This window comes from Protopterus annectens, chromosome 1.part1 (assembly GCF_019279795.1).
Source record: "Protopterus annectens isolate FY-2018-M chromosome 1.part1, PAN1.0, whole genome shotgun sequence".
Taxonomy (NCBI): domain Eukaryota; kingdom Metazoa; phylum Chordata; order Ceratodontiformes; family Protopteridae; genus Protopterus; species Protopterus annectens.
The window spans coordinates 1,758,711,837-1,758,729,983 of record NC_056726.1 but is presented as its reverse complement, the minus strand read 5'-3'; the positions used below and the strand labels follow the sequence as shown (position 1 = coordinate 1,758,729,983).

Below are 18,147 nucleotides of genomic sequence, written 5' to 3'. Positions count from 1 at the left end.
GACGATATATCCTAATGGGGTAACATGATGGCTTTCCCCCACAAATTCTTGCTCATACAAGGAAAGATTTTCACAGACTATTGATACAGCCAGATTTAAACAACTATATATTGAACTTAGTTGTAAGCATTTGATAGAGATATAAAAATGAAAAAAAAAACAAGATTCAGTACTTGATTTATAACACAAATACTCTTTTCATAAATGTAATCTTATTCCTTAATTTGGAAGATAAACTGGCCTATTTTTCTATAATTTTATACTGTATCAATTAAGTGATAAAACTGTGAACAAACTGATTGGGAGTATTTGTTACACTACTGGCTTAATTCTGCTAGTTAGCATAGAAAATTAAGGCATTAAGCTTGTAATAAGCTGTTTCCTGTAGTTAAATGGGTACAAGGTTTGATCCATTCTGCCTTTATTAGTCTTACTGTATGACTTTGAGCAGGTCACTTAACCAAATAGAGCTCCAGTGTCACCCCTAAAACTGGCACTTTGTCCAGTGGGCTTATCGAGTTAACAAATAGATAAAGTCAAATAATTACATAGAACGTTGCTGGGGTGGGCTGGCTTCCTGCCCAGTATTAGCTTGTTTGTCTTTCCATCTGTCAGTATTGGGATGAGCTTCAGCTTCTCTATGACTCTAAACCTGATTAGGCAGGTAACTGCAGAACGAATAACAAGATTTATCATTAACAGGAATGTAATTTAAATGTAACCCGGGGATTTTCACAAAGGGCAAGAAATAATTTTATTTAATAGACTGGATGAATGCAAAAAGCTGTTTGTTTCATAATGAATTAGTGAAATTGAATACTGCATGCAGTGTTCAATGTTGACCGCAAAAAAAGGAAGACAGATGGATAATCAGGAGTGTTAGAAGTATGGAAAAATAAGCCCAGAGACTAAACACTAAAGAAAGGTAACCAGATATACGTATTATGTTTTTTTCATTCCCCTCCGAATTAGCTACGCCCCCCACTTTTCACTGACTGTTGTATACCTTGAGACCATGTCAGTGCCATACCTTTTCACTTGTTACCTTTACAGGGGCAAGGTTTGGGTGCTAGAAATGGAGTCAATTTTTTTATTTTATTAGGCTTTACTCAAACTCTACTCCATAGTGGAGCAGAGTAACATCAATGTTGCAAATACACGTGTGATTCTACAGTATGTCCTGCTGGGGATGTTGCACGTCAGCATATTGTTTATCTGCTATATGTACCCCTGATTCTACAAGATACTCGCCAAGAAGTGCAAAATCCCTGTCTTTGTAGCTTCCAGCACCTGGGTGTTAGCTGGGCTTGTGTTGTTAACCTTGTGGAAAGGAGCTCCCCTCCCTCACATTGCTGTTTGGCTATCACCTGTGTTTGTGTCTAATTATCAGAAGAGCTAGTCATACTTTTAGCATTAATTTGTTTAATAAAGTTGCTTATTTAAGAAGGCATTTTAATATGCACCCTAAGAAATTAATTGAAATTACTATTTTGAACCTGGAACGAAATGCTACTGTTATGGTGCTTCAGTTTACTAGCAAGTTTCATATACATTTTGACTAATACTATGTGGGTGGAACCAACCTATTTAACCTTTGTTTGTACCTGTAATGAAATATACCTCAGGGTATCTTTCTTTGCTCAGACTTAATGAATAAATGCGCATAACAAACATTGTCTCTTTGTTTTGATACCAAAAAAGGAAATGTATTAAGTTTACCCAGAATTCCATGACATTATGAAATTCCTATTTACTCAGTTTCTCAAAGTTTTTGCATGCTATCTGGATGTAAACACCATGGAAAGTCCTAACAGAATCATAGGATTTTTCTTGTTTTTGATTTTAATATTCTTTTCTCAAAATGTACATTCAGCTGAAAAGGAACCCAGCACTTGCACAGGTAAGTGTTTTTTTTAATTTCACATTTCTTTCAGTATACTGAATTTAATTATGCTAAGGTTGATAGGTTTATTCAAGTTATTGCACATTATATAAGTGAGGCACATTTTCTCTAAAGAAAAATATCACTGCAGCTTAGAGATCTGAGCCGGAACTTAAAAAAAAATATTTTCTGTTATGTTGTTTACTTAATTCAGGTGCAGAGCAAACTGTTATGATGGATCAAGATTTTAAGAGCATTACCAAAGGTATATTGCTACACTAATCATATGAGAAATGTTGTAGTTTTTGACACTGTAACACATACGAGGAAGTTCAGAAATTCCTGTTTGGATGCACTACTTCACATTTGAGCTATGCATTCTGCCCACGATAAATATCAGGGGTGCAATATTTTCATTGGTCATTTGCAACTGTTTTTAGGACCAATACTGAAAGCATGCTTTCTTCAAGGATTTGAGACTTCCAACTTTCACTTAATAACACTTTAAAAGATTTGTAAATAATGTACATAGCTTTTTACATTATAGTTCTGAGCACATAACCCTTATACACCTTTAAACTCATCTAGATGTGCTGTTAAGTATACAAGTCATATGCTAAATGATTTAATTTGTGGCTAGATGTTATTTCTTAATTTATGTAAGATTTTAGATTATTTTTTATCACTTTCATTTGGCAAAATATTTTGTAGTTTGTCAAGCTTTACATTGCTTAACATGCTACAAAATATTTCTCTAGTTTATTTTAAACACACACACACACATATATATATATATATATATATATATATATACACACTTCTACACAGATACCTGCGCGCGCGGGCACACACACACGCGCACACACACACACACACACACACACACACACACACACACACACACACACACACACACACACACACACGCACACGTAGTATTTGTGTGTTTTGTCCACATGCTGTGGCTGAAAAGGGTTCATGGGGTTAGCTCATATGCCTGATTATCAAATAACTAACAAACTAAATAAAGATTAAGGCTAAATCTATCTATTCATGAATAATCCCCTTTTTTCCCATTTTTGTACATGGAGTGGGGATATCAAATCAACAGTGACCATCATCTAGAGCCAGTTTTCACACTGCCGGGTGGCTAGGCGAATGCAGATAAGTACACACTATACCTTTGCATCTAAAGATGACTGTAAGCATAATATAACAACAAACAGGTACTTTGAATTAGGTTTTCCTTCCTAAGGGACACTGGGAATGACAGCTATCATGGTTAAGGCTAGGCTTATTTTCTGCTTTGCCAGCTATCCCAGTCCTTACCAGTAGTAGACATGTAGTGATCCTGAATGACATTCTTTTTTAATTCTGCTTCCATTTTATGAATCTGCAACCCCCCCCCCATGATTACTGTAGTTCAAGGGGAGGGCTGCTATACCATATCCTATGAAATCCTCCCTGTTTAAACTATGATAAATACTAAATTAGTTGTAGAATAAATTTTCGATGTAAAATTAAAACGTATGATAACCAAAGATATACACCCACTAAAGGTAACCTAGGAAGGCAAATCCTAAAATGATACATTTTTTAGTTAAACTTTCTGAATATGTGGAATCCACATTTTACACATTAGACAGTCTCTTCATTTGGTGCAAGCCTGATGGACAATTTGCTGTATACTGAAATGGCCATCTCAAGTGACTGACACCCCAAAGAAGACTTAGATGAAGGGCTTTTCTTACAGGCACTGCTATACAAGGAAAGCAACAGCTACTGAACCAGAGAGTGTGAAAAAAATATCAATTACTGTTTTCTTCCTGAATCACATTCTAAATTATTTCTCAATGCTCTTTGTGCATACTGCTTATGGATGATAGCGTGTGCTTTGTTTCAAAGCATAAAGCAAATCTAAATTTTTTTAGCTCCTCAACCAATGATGACTTTGCATATTTACTTATGGGTATTGGAAACATTATTATTTCTATGCAACAGCTAATTTCAAATAATGATAACAATGTTTGGGACTCCTACAGAATGAATTCATCCTGCAGTACAGTGTACTTTCCTGTATGTGGCTTAGATCAGAGCCTGATCATGGTCAAATGGGGTCCCAGGCAAAGTAATGGATCAGGCTCCCTCCTCCCCCACAGACATTCTATAAGCACTGTTCAAACCTCTCAGTGTGCATTCTATTTTATTTATTTATTTATTTTTCATTTGTTTATCGGGATGGTCCGACTGGGACAGCACCAATTTTCTGAGGAGGCCCAGGGAGAAAAGCTCTAGTCAATGCTTCCATTCTTACATGCTTACATTTTCTTCTATACCTCTACAATTATTCCAGATATTTGGATTTATTTTAAAACTTTTATTTTTAAATTTAATAGCATAAACTCTGATAGCTAGTTGCTAAGCAAAATAATACACACTCACAATGGAAACAGACTTAGCATGAGCAACAGTAAACTTCTCTGTTCTCGAAACTCACATTCATTGAAACTGCATCGAAACCCACATTTATAGAAAATGCATCTGGCTGTTTTCACATCAAGGGTGCCCTGCATGCATTTCTAGGACCATGCATAACGGGTCTATATTATGTTATCGCACACTTAGAAAAGCGAATGATAAATAATCAACCCCATGTAAGTGAAAGCTTACAATGTCGAAATCTCAGAACAGCGAAAAAAAACTTTAAAACATTACAAAATGTGGGGGGGGCTTCGCCTCCACACCCCTCAATGTGGGGGGCTGTGCCCCCCACACCCCTCTACTTAAATATACCAACTCTGAGATTGCACTACAGTGCCAAACATGGCAAAGTAATGAAAGCAGCCAAGCAAATTCTTTCCCAGGGAAAGAATTCGCTGAAAAGCCGCATCGCTATTTTGCATTTTTGCTCTTGTCAGTTCAATCAAGACGCATTCGACAAACTGTGTCTGCGATCTGGTAATAGGAACCCTGCATAACTGCATGCCCATCTGTGATTACTAGGCTAACAACCTCTGATGTCTTTATAAACCTAGCCATGCTTCCCAAAGTAAAAGCCTTGTGTCTGTGAGGTAATCATCTTAACCATTATACCAACCCTTCACATTTAATTCACCTTTCTGATTGTATTAAATTATATTCCTTGTATAATACAGCACCACATGTTAGAGTGTGTTTTACATTTGTAGTTTTGAACATTTTTCCAGTAAGCAGTGAAGCAAAATGTATGAACCAATAATGACAAAACTACCCATTTCAGAACATTTCAACCATAAAAAGGCCACTAAAACTGCTTTCATTATATTCCACAAATAACAATCAATATTGACAATCTCTTCAGAAACCATCTGAATAAGTCCAAATTAAACAGAAGTGTAACTAATGAAGAAGTTGCAGATGGTAAACGACTTCACATTTCTGTGTTTTAGCTGCAGATTCAGTGTCTGCTGCCCTTGCAGAATAAAATGCCTATGTTACATTAAAAATAGTGTATTTCAGCAATCAATTGATCTGGTGTGGGAAGATGTTACACCAAAAGCAAGTCTGCTACATGTTACACCACTGAGACTGACCAGCACAACCATGAAACTTTATGACTGACATTGCCAGACTATTTATTTATTTATTTGCATTTGTTCACCGGGAAAGTCCACTGGATCAGAAACCCATTTTCAGCAGAAGCCCAGGGAGAAAAGCTCCACACTGAAATTAAGATTACACAAATTTACTATTTACAGTTTTAAAACACAAGAACATAAAGATTAGTTTAGCCATATAGAATTGTAAATTAGTAATAAGCAGACTAAGGAGTTTTATACAACTGGGATAAATGACAATTTTGGATAAATCGAAATTCGGCAACATAAAGTATACTGCAAAAACATCAGCTGGTCCAGTTTTTTTTTTTTTTTTGAAAGGAGAGAGAGAGAGTAAAGAGGCTACATGTAATATGAGGTAAAGTTAAAAAATGAAAGGCAGGAAAAAAAGTAAGTTGAAACAACAGGGCACCAGGATAGATCTATGGTGGTCTTTTGATTTGGGTACAAAGGCAGGTTTGGTTTTTCAGAAAGTGTTTTTTTAGGGTTTGTTTGAAGTTTTTCATAGAATCAACTATAATCTTCAGTGATGCTTACCAATAATTAAGATCAGGGTTTAATTCTGAGCAAGGTCACTTAACTAGACAGTTCCCCTAGCTGGGACAGTACACATCTAAACATACCTCTCAGCTCTCCAGATTTTCACAGAATGTCCAGACTTTTGCCTAATATTTTTGGTCTGTTCTTCATAAATTTCTGGTGTTCTGGCAAATCACTAAGGACTGAAGTCTCCAAATAATGACATACATATGAGTTTTGGTGTTCATATCCTTCAGAAAATGCATGCTAACACAAATTTTCTAGCAACTTTCTAAGTTTATAAGAGCAATGTATAGAAAATATGTCCCCGTTTCTGGGCCTTTGTTCCCCCATTATTTTAGGTTTTGTCCACATTTCTTGTGTTAAGGGGTTGAGAGGTATGCATCTAAACAGACTCACTGTAAAGGAACAACTCCAGTTGGGCTTGGCTGCTGCTCTGTATCTCCCTGTACACTCATGGCTTTGCCTGCCCTAAATCGGTTACCATTACAGCTCAGCTGTAATACTTACATCTCCTGCAGTTTCTAATGGGACTTGCATTGCAGAAGTATATCCAGGATGTTGTTCAAATGCTGAGGTTTCTGGGGCTTGCTGTGCTGTGTTATGGAAGATGGACGTCTTGTGCAAGGTCTTAATATTGGTGCTGTGTGAGAGATGGAAGTTTCCTGCAAGGTTTTGTTTTTTTTATTTAATTATGGGACATTTTTGTTTTTAGTGAAGCCAGCCCTCTCCAGACAATATGGGCCTTAGGCAGCTGCCTAGGTCATCTAGTGCTGGATCTGACTGTGGCTTAGATTAGCCATAGACTTCATTGCATAGCTATTCTCATCTACACAATGAATACATTACTAGGTCACATGATGTCCAAGAGTTTTCCATGGTACTCAGTCAGACAAAGCCACCTGATCAGAAGATGTAGCAGTGTATTCAAGCAGTAGTGTCAGATAGGCGATATACCCCAACAACCTTGTAATGTATTTTGCAACTTGTGTCTGGGGTCCTGCTTCCCAGGATAATATAACACAGTGCTCATTGTCTAGGGTTACTCCTCTCCTTATACATACAAAAGTTATGAATTATCCAGTTGTACTGCATGTGTGTGTGTGTGTGTGTGTGTGTGTGTGTGTGTGTGTGTGTGTGTGTGTGTGCGCATTATAATATATGGTGAAACCCATAAAGTGAACAAGTTAGTGACAGCCACCCTATGGAAACTATACTATCAAAGTTCATGTGTGTGTGTGGTGTGTGTGTGTGTGTGTGTGTGTGTGTGTGTGTGTGTGTGTGTGTGTGTGTGTGTGTGTGTGTGCATGCGTGTTTGTTTTTCTCCCTCTCTGTCATTATAATATATGGTGAAACCCACAACAGAGCGAACAAGTTACTGTCAGCCACCCTATGGAAATTATACTATTAAAGTTCCTATTATCAAAAACACCACTTCACCACAAATGGTAAACCACAACAGAAACACCGTAGAACTATTTTACATGGGAAGTGCATCACACTATACTCCCAATTTGGGGCCTTCAACAAATAACCTCTTAACTTACATGTGCTAACACTACTGTCACATTACTGAGAAAAAAGTGAAAATCTCACTTGCAGTACAATTGTTTGCACTATCTCAGATAATTGGCAGTGGCTGCAACCAGGGGAAGTAACAAAGTCAAGCAAAACAAAAGACACCTTAAGCATGTGCTATTAAACACCTCCAATAATAGCTCATTCAATATCTTGGTTCTCAGTAAATCAATATAATGCTAAACAGTCTTGACAAAATACGTATTCAGCAACATTTACAGATGTGATTAAAACCTGGTGTACATATTTTTATCACTATCCTGCCAATATTATCAATTATTACCACTCTAGCTGCCTCTTCAACTGAAATATTTCTTCTCTTACCCCATTAATATTGAACATATTGAAACTTCACAAAATGCATACATTCCTTTCCCAGTTCAATCTTGTCCATCAATATCAAATTCCTAGAAATGAAACTAAGAAATATTAAATAAACAAACAAAAAAAAAATAAAATAAAGAAATAAAACGTACTGCAGCTAACAAACGTAGATAACTAATACGAAATCAACAATACTGGCAAAATAGATCGAAAGGAAAAATCTGCAGTGGCATACTAATTAAAACTATAACTAAGTTACAAATGTATACTTTTTGGACAATAATTTTCTTCATTAATATAGTTTAAATAGTTAAATACATCCTTCATTTCTCTCACAGATGATCAGTTTTGTCACTATTTACTTAAATATTGTTGTGAAAATATCAGAGCACCTGAAAAAGGATGCAAAAATACAAAGACTATTATTTCCTAAAATGACTTTCAGGATGCTTTCTGATTTTCATAACAAGTACCACTTAAATTCATCATCACACTTGATTAATTGGCACTTTTGTTGCAATTTGGCCCTAGGCATGAGTGCGTGCATATGTGTGCCTTCTTTGAAAAGTTGGGCGCTGGGCTGGCAACTCGATACTGTAAAACTCCACTGCCAATCATGAGCGGACATGTGATCCGCTGTGGCGACCCCTAACCGAGAAAAGCCAAAAGAAGAAGAAGGAGGAGTTGCATATCATTTGTTGTTTTGCTAAGCTAATTTATATTTCAGTAAAATGGGCTCTACCCTATGAGTTTCATGGGATACATATATCTAGATATAGATCTATCTATCTACATATATCAATAGTTCTGTATGTATAGAATTATCTATCTATACCTATATACATATATAGATATATCTATATAGGGGTATCTCTATATAGATATTTCTATATAGCTATATGTGGCAACCATATATATCAGGGGAGGTTGAGGAAAGAGGGGTAACGTTAGAGCTGAATCTGTCTTTCAGTAGGTTTGTTATATCTGCTGGCTCAGTATATATAGGTGGGTCTATGAGCTCTGCATACAATTGTGTATTGCCTTTGAGGTTGAAAAATAGCTAAAGAGTATTTTGTTGTAGTTGCTCGCCAGGGAAGACACATTTTCCTCAAATTTGGCTTTGGTAGGCATTATTTGCCCTCTGAGTTGTTTGTTAGTTTGATGAGACTACTTATATCCTGCTAGGTGCTTCACCTCCTAATTTTTCATGGTTTTCTTCCTTCTGTTGTATAGCCTACTGATGTTGTGATTCCACAAGGATGGCTTGTTTTTTAAGTCAGTTCTGTACTTCTTCCTGGTGGGTACAACTGTCCTATGTAGCTATTAACATGCTTGTATAGTGTTTCTGTGAACAGTAATGCATAGGCAGCAGTGTTCTAAGGCTTTTAGGAGGCTTGAAATTTTGCCATTTTATCACTGAATAGTAAGAAGTTAGCTTTAGAGTCGTTCCTGAACATTCCAAGTTTAGCTGTGGTTCTGGGTTTTATTTTTACTTCAAAGGAGAGGATTTACTGGTCTGACCTTACCAGAGAAGACATTACACTAGGGTGTGTGCAACACTCTCCATTGTAGTGAGGACCAGATGTATTATGTTTGCACCCCTGGTCGACTTATTGATAATCTGGTCTAGGGAGTTTGTGTATACAAAGTCCAGGAATCCAAGTGGTGGTATCCCCCAGTCTTATTGTCACAACAATTAATTGAATTCAAGGCAGTCCCTGTAGTAATGCAGTAAAGCAAAAAGATGTAATGGCTGATAATAACACAAAATGACAGAAAATACGATTCCCAGTAAATAGTGAGGTAATTAAAGTTGCCCATGAATATGGCCTTGGGTTAGATGGTAACTGTTTCTAATAAGCGTAAATACATGTTATGGGTTTCTGGGTAACAGAAGGGACCTATAGCTTGCAAGGAAGTGTTATGGGATTTTGCCTATGGAGATTTGAATGTGGAGAAGTTCAAGTGCATTCCCCCATTTGACCAGCCTTGAAGAATATTTATTTTTGATGTAAATCAAGACACTTCCAACTGCAGTCCATGTCTATGTAGTAGTTGGTCTATTGGGGTTGGCAGACTTGCAGTATTAGGCATACAAATTTTATACTAATTAGTGTCCAGATTTTTGGCAAGATGTACAATAGGCTCTGGAACTGAATTTCCTGCAGATGCTACTGAAATTGAAAGAATGAATTTAGTGTTTATTATACTGATCTACATACTTCTAAAATGATAAATGGTGTAATAAAAACTCTGTAATTTTTAGAACGCTGACTAATATGATAACTGGGAAGCTGCTATTCTTATTTTTACATTTCTATAACTTAAATACTGCTTTCGTAGCTAATGTAAAACTGAAAAACATTAAATAAATAAATAAACTCTTCATTCCTTTTTTGATTACTACAACCAGTTCACATGTTCAGGAGAAATCAAGACACGTCCGACACTCAGCGGATTCGAAAAACTAATCCTGCCAAAGGCATTAGCCTTTTCTCCCCCACCATCTGTTGTCAGTTATCAGGCACTACCAGCCAACCATGCCATTCATTTCCCATCACTGGGTGAAGACCATCTGAGAAGATTCGCCATGTAGACAGTCATCTGGGAGGTTCAAATTTTTTATTTTTTCTGCATTATTGCCCTGCCTACTGCATGGACTTAGCTAAGCACCAAAGATGAGCATGCAATGGGATGACAACGGTATATGACCTTTTGCTTTTGTGAGGTGCATTCCCATCAAACAGTCCTACCACATCTTAGGAGAGGCAAGCAAGACATGTCTCTTCTCTTTTCTCCCTCCCTGCCTTGGTTCTGCAGTGCAGGGGCTGCTAGTCAAGCTCTGGTCACATGAGTTACAGTTAGTTCTGCATCCCTCTACACCATGCTGCCAGGCAAAAGCCACTAGTCCATTGCAGACTGCACACTCATATACTCTCTCACACATGGCATGCACACCTACAGGCAATTTTGGCTGATCTCTAATTTTTTTTAGGAAAGTGGGAGGAAACTGAGCACTCCTTGGTGACATGATAACACTAAATACTACACAATTTGCTGCCCAAAACTACAAAAATGCATAACAAAAATTAATATCAGTTTGGTGGAATGGCAGGGTAAGGAAGAATATAAATAAATATGCTAGAATATAAAGAGACCGATGAACTGAAAAATTAGACTAGTAGAGCAAGCAGAAGTCAGTGTAGAGATTACGTACACAAGTACTTCATTACAAGCAAAATCTTTACTTTAAGAACATGGGCCATCTAAGCTTCAGCATGTTAGACTTATGGTTGGAAAGCCATTCTTGGACCTCTGTTATACTGACCGAATAAACACTGCCAGCCTGGATGAGCAAGTTGTCTTTGTCTGTTTTTGGAATCTGAGTTTCTGAAGTTAAAAGTTAACCAAGTGCATTATTAATATAATCTGTGTAATTCATTTAATTTGTGTTTAATGACAGCTTTGTTCCCATTAAAAACAAGGTTCTGAAAGTGTTAAAATCTGTGAAATAGTTTTGCAGTACAGTGTAATACATAAGAGTAAGACGGTTCTTGTGATGAATTTTGGTACTCCAGTATTTGAAACATTAAAACATCTACTCTGGACTGATTTTATTTGTACATTAATGAATAAAGCTATGATTGAAATGTGTCAGAATGGAAAGTAGGCTTCTTAGCAGAGGCTGAAAGCACACCTGAAAATGTGAAACACATCTTAGAATGGATATACGCAAGGAAGGCAAACCAATAACTGTTGTGCCATGGTTGTTTTAAATAAATATCTCCCTTTGTACCTGTATTTATCTTTGCAGAACTGAAAGATGCATGTGGCTGCCACTTTCTTCAGGGCCCTCCTGGCACCCCTGGATTACATGGAGTTCCTGGATCCCATGGACTACAAGGACACAAAGGGGACCCTGGACAACCTGGACTCAAAGGTAATGTCTTTTATCAATGTGTTGTTTTGAACTGTCTATGGGTCTGGCCTGAAGGACTGTTTCATGCATTCATCCATGAAATGATCATTTCCAATTGTGATATGGCATGAAAGATCACAAACAATGAACTGCGAAACCAGAAAATCACAATCATATGCAGTAGCCAAGGATATCATGACATTGTTAATAGAACCTGAACACTACCTCTTGTAGACTAACAGCAGAGAGGTTATTGTGATCTTCATTTGTAATGCACTGCATGGAATACAAGACTAAACAGGACTATAGAGCTCACCTTTTTTTAGCAGGTGATAAATTTTGTAAATGCTTATGTTGTCATTGCACTGTCTGTCAGTTACAAAGAGTGTGCATTGACCATATAGGCCAAATGACAAACTGAGAATTTGCTGGGTTTTAATATAATGTTTAGAGCATTCTCCTCCTCCATCTAAGAAATAGACATTATTTGTTAAAGCTCACCACTTAGCGTAAGTATTTTTTGTTGTTTGCATTAATGTGAAGATATATAATGGAAAAATGTTTTACACATTTTGTGCAAATGTGGGGTGGGGGACCCTTGCTATAGGGTGAAAATAGATAGATGAGATAATTAACAAAGACCTAAAATTCGACCTTCCTATCCAGTCCAACATAAATAAAACTCATAAAAAAATAGGATTATTATACAGGCATAAGATGATTAGTGATTAGCAGTATGGTTTCATGCCAGGAAAGAGCACTACAGATGCGATGTTTGCTCTGAGAGTGTTGATGGAGAAGTACAGAGAAGGTCAGAAGGAGTTGCATTGTGTCTTTGTGGATTTAGAGAAAGCATATGACAGGGTGCCTAGAGAGGAGTTGTGGTATTGTATGAGGAAGTCAGGAGTATCAGAGAAGTATGTAAGAGTGGTACAGGATATGTACGAGGGTAGTGTGACAGCAGTGAGGTCTGCGGTGGGAGTGAGAGATGCGTTTAAGGTGGAGGTGGGATTACATCAAGGATCAGCTCTGAGCCCTTTCTTATTTGCAATGGTGATGAACAGGTTGACAGACGAGATCAAACAGGAGTCCCCGTGGACTATGATGTTTGCAGATGACATTGTGATCTGTAGTGAGAGTAGGGAACAGGTGGAGGAGACCCTGGAGAGGTGGAGATATGCTCTAGAGAGAAGAGGAATGAAGGTCAGCAGGACTAAGACAGAATATATGTGTGTGAATGAGAGGGAGGATAGAGGAATGGTGAGGATACAGGGGGTAGAGGTGGCGAAGGTGAATGAGTTTAAGTACTTGGGATCAACAGTTCAGAGTAATGGTGAGTGTGGAAGAGAGGTGAAGAAGAAAATACAGGCAGGATGGAGTGGGTAGAGAAGAGTGTCAGGAGTGATTTGTGACAGACGAGTACCAGTAAGAGTGAAAGGGAAGGTCTACAAGAGGGTAGTGAGACCAGCTATGTTATATGGGTTGGAGACAGTGGCACTGACAAAAAGGCAGTAGTCAGAGCTTGACGTGGCAGAGTTGAAGATGTTAAGATTTGCACTGGGTGTGACGAGGATGGACAGGATTAGGAATAAGTATATTAGAGGGTCAGCCCAGGTTGGAAGGTTTGGAAACAAAGCCAGAGAGGCAAGATTACATTGGTTTAGACATGAGCTGAGGAGGGATGCAGAGTATATTGGAAAAAAGATGCTAAGGATGAAGCTGCCAGGTAACAGGAAAAGAGGAAGGCCTAAGATAAGGTTTATGGATGTGGTGAGAGAGGACATGCCGGTGGTTGGTGTGACAGAGCAAGATGCAGAGGACAGGAAGAAATGGAAACAGTTGATCTGCTGTGGCGACCCCTAACGGGAGCAGCCGAAAGAAGAAGGAGATACAGGCATAAGGTATTTCTTTCTTTACCAACTAAAGAAGCATTAGCACTCTCATATTTACTACCCTCCTTAACCTAAGGTGCACTTCTACTAATCAACTTGCATTCTTTTTCAAAAACAAAGCTAGAATCCTGTTACAATAAAATCGCCAAATTTGCTACAAATAGCTGACACTCTTCCCATCATTGTACTGCATTAAGAAAACTTTAATGGCTTGAATTCCCACACTACTTCCTAGTCCTTCAGCTTACTACCACTGATAAACTAATTCACAAACCACAACACTGCCTAGTTCTCAGCTGCTTGCTCACCATCTACACCCCCCCCCAAGACCACTGCGGTCAGAACAACAACACTTACTCCACATTCATAAACCTAACTTAGCAGCAGGTAAGTTTCTATACTCCTGGACCATAGCTAAAATTTGGAATAACCTTCTCCCTTCTCTACGCAGTGAACACTCTCCTCCTAGTTTCAAAATTGCTCTACAAAAATGTCTTTCCTCAAAGTGGATTTGTTATTGCTCTTCCAAACCTCCTACTCCTCATTATGCCATCACCTGATATCTTACTTTTCTCCAGAACTACTCCTGCTTATATAATAGCCTCACTCTCTATTTCACTCTTCTCTCTCCCTTCTTATGTTTCACCTCAGCCTACCTACCCTCTCTAATAGTAATCCTTTGTAGTGAATATTCCCTTCAGGGAATCCCTATTCATAAATATAACCCTCAGCAGACTAAATTTTTTTTAATTTTTCTATGACACATTGTAACCCTTCTGTACTCAGTTATACTTTATTGTGATCATTTACTATAAATGACACAGATGTTTGAAACTTATGTTATTTTTTGCAACCAGATAATTAAGTCTTATCCTAAGCTGTACATATGATACTTCAGGATTATGCTGTTTGTTACTCTGTATCTTGTATGTGTTAAGCTACTCTGTATTTTTGCATTCTATTGTTTTGTGACATTGGAACTTTTCTCCCTGGGCCTCCACTGAAAATGGGTTCATTCTGGCCCAGTGGACTTTCCCGGTAAACAAACATCAATAAATAAATTAATAATAAATATAACCAGGTGAACCTGTCTGAATATGTTTACAAACATCAGTTAGGTCATGTTCATGGATAAATTCTCATAAACATACTTCTATCTCCCTATAACTAACTGGGGAACTACTTTTATCCATACAGATATTAACGTCTCCTGCCAAAATGACCACATCTTGACCTAATTTTAGAATAATCTCCAGCAATTTGATTAAAAGATGTAGAGTGAATGGCATGAATAGACAAGATCAGACAGGAGTCCCCGTGGGCTATGATGTTTGCAGATGACATTGTGATTTGTAGTGAGAGTAGGGAACAGGTGGAGGAGACCCTGGAGAGGTGGAGGTATGCTCTAGAGAGAAGAAGAATGAAGGTCAGCAGGACTAAGACAGAATATATGTGTGAATGAGAGGCAGGATAGAGTAATGGTGAGGATGCAGGGAGTAGAGATGGCGAAGGTGGATGAGTGTAAATACTTGGGTTCAACAGTTCAGAGTAATGGTGAGTGTGGAAGAGAGGTGAAGAAGAGACTACAGACAGGATGGAGTGGGTGGAGAAGAGTGTCAGGAGTGATTTGTGACAGACGAGTACCAGTAAGAGTGAAAAGGAAGGTCTACAAGAGGGTAGTGAGACCAGCTATGTTATATGGGTTGGAGAAAGTGGCATTGACAAAAAGGCAAGAGTCAGAGCTTGACGTGGCAGAGTTGAAGATGTTAAGATTTTCACTGAGTGTGACGAGGATGGACAGGATTAGGAATACGTATATTAGAGGGTCAGCCCAGGTTGGAAGGTTTGAAGACAAAGCCAGAGAGGCAAGATTACATTGGTTTGGACATGTGCTGAGGAGGGATGCAGAGTATATTGGGAAAAAGATGCTAAGGATGAAGCTGCCAGGTAACAGGAAAAGAGGAAGGCCTAAGATAAGGTTTATGGATGTGGTGAAAGAGGACATGCGGGTGGTTGGTGTGACAGAGCAAGATGCAGAGGACAGGAAGAAATGGAAACAGTTGATCTGCTGTGGCGATCCCTGACGGGAGCAGCGGAAAGAAGAAGTGAATGGCATGTATAGTGATCCCACTGAAGAATGAAACACTTTTAAGGAATGATGCGAGTAAAGTAATTCAACCAAACTCATCTTGTGCTTCATCAAAAACTGAAATATAGTCAGTCCAAATGATGATAAAAACACCAACAGATATGATTGTTTGAATGAATATTAAATGATTTTGCCCTTATAATACTTGCCAAAGCCAAATAAGGGTATTGCAAACATGTTACTTTAGAATTTATATACCTCCAGTACTTAGACTACTCCTTTAAAAGACAGTCATTTCATTCACATTGCAAGGAATAACTACCACCAACAAAGTAACAAAACCATATTTTCACCCTATAGCAAGGGGCCTCCACCCCACATTTGCACAAAACGTGTAAAACATTTTCCATTTCATAATACAATGCCAACCCCCCAAAAAAGTAATAATAAAGAAAGAAGAACATACAACCAAACACAAATTCAAAATAGAAAAAAAAAACTTTATCCAGAACAGTCACATTTATGACATTAATGAATAAATAGGAAAAAAAAGTCCAAATAGAAAGCCTGATGTCCTAGGGCATAGCTGGTAGATGGTATATTAAAATTTGTGTTGCAACAAGTTCTTTTTTATTATCTACCTGAGATTAAAAGAAAAACATCAAACCCTTGCAAACAATTTTCAGGAATGTAAAAACTTAAGGCAAGACTTGATAATATTTTGTTGCAAAACATTTCTCATTCATGCGTAAATCCTCCTGACCTTGACAGCATTCATGGAAAAATCTTAGAAAACTGAGATAATAAAAAGACCCAAGCAAACAAGAGCATCCTCCATATATAGTTTAAAGACATAAAAACAAAAGAAACTGGGTATTCAAAAGCCATGGAGATGGAACACTTGCATGTCTTTAAAGGCTTAATTGGATAGTTCACATAGGCCTTCAATAAAGGAATTTTAAGACATTTCACAGTTTGACTGGGTATTTACATTATTTTTGCCTCTGTGGGTTTTCTATGTAAACTTTTTTCTTGTTGTTTTGGAAAAATAGAATTGGGGATCTAATCAACAATAAATCTTCACTTCTTTATCATAACCTGAAATTCCCTGTTCCTCTTTCCCATGGAGGTGACTCGAACATTAACTATTCCATTAATAACTTTCCTTGCTGGATACAAGTTATGGACTATACTAGGAATGATCTGTTGTTGCAGGTTATGATCCAGCTATGAAAACATTGCAGAAAAAAACTTTGTCTACTGGGAAGACAAAGGCTGAGATGAATCCCACAATTCTGAGGTCTCCAAGATACACAGGTTTAATTTTCTGGGCTGAAACATTGATGATAATAACATCTTCTAAATCTATGCTATCACTGTGGTGAGTGTATTTTCTTGTTAGGTACAGGTTTCATTTTCCATGCTAAAATAGTCAACAGTGTCATGCCATGTCACCTGTTCCTCATTTATATTTTGGACAGACTGCGACTGACACTATACTTTTTTATATCTTCAATATCCCAAGCCACTTTCTTAAATTCTTGGACTGCAGGATTCGTAATAGCTAGTTTATTATTATCATAATGAACCAGGTAGGTACTTTTACAGGATTCAAATCAGTATAGTTAGCTGGTGCAATAATATGGGAGGTATCTCCTCACATTTATTAACAGACATTAAATGTTTTTGCTTTACTGCAGGGACTGCCTTGAATTCATTTAATTGTTGTGGGCATTGTTCATAGTCTTCCTCACTAGGCTTAACAGAGGCATTGCCAAAATCCAGGTCTAAAGATTCAGCTTCAACAACTTAGTCATACAAATGCCACATAATGTTAGCATGCAATCCACTCGCCAAAGTCTTCTTTGATTACTGAGTCGACCCATTCATATCACAATTCCCTTCAATGGTCTCATTTGTGATGAATTACTCCCCCACAAATCAAAAGCATGTTTTCTTGAAAACCTTAGAAAATAGTGTATTCACTGAGCATTCGCTCACGTCATATTGCAAAGTATAAGCATCGCTGTAACTATTTGCACTGACTTGACAATGTTTGCAACCATCTCCAACATTAATTATTTTTAAAGAAGCTGCTTTTAATATCAAAAAAGAAAACTGCTACACAGTTTTTTGCCACATCTCAAAATATGATCAAACAATTCTTGAGGACAGAGAACGCTGGCAACTTTGATGAGTAAATGCTGGACTGCAAACAACATGCATAACTGAAAGTTTGCAAAATTGTGAAAGCACGTAGAAGAGAAAGTAAGGGTATGGATGGACAGAATTGTTTTGTGTGGAATCTTCAGATGGTCCAACAACAC

General features: G+C 37.6%; 1 protein-coding gene across 1 annotated transcript in view; it reads left to right on the top strand.

Annotated features, from left to right (window-relative positions):
• Nucleotides 1–1,752: 1,752 nt before the first annotated feature.
• Nucleotides 1,753–18,147, top strand: part of LOC122812068 (ficolin-2-like) — a 228,680-nt gene continuing 212,285 nt past the window's right edge. The window contains exons 1-2 of the mRNA XM_044084335.1: nt 1,753–1,900; nt 11,735–11,860. Of these exons, the coding sequence (XP_043940270.1) occupies nt 1,798–1,900; nt 11,735–11,860 (229 nt within the window). The 5' untranslated portion in view covers nt 1,753–1,797. The remainder of the gene's footprint in view (nt 1,901–11,734; nt 11,861–18,147) is intronic.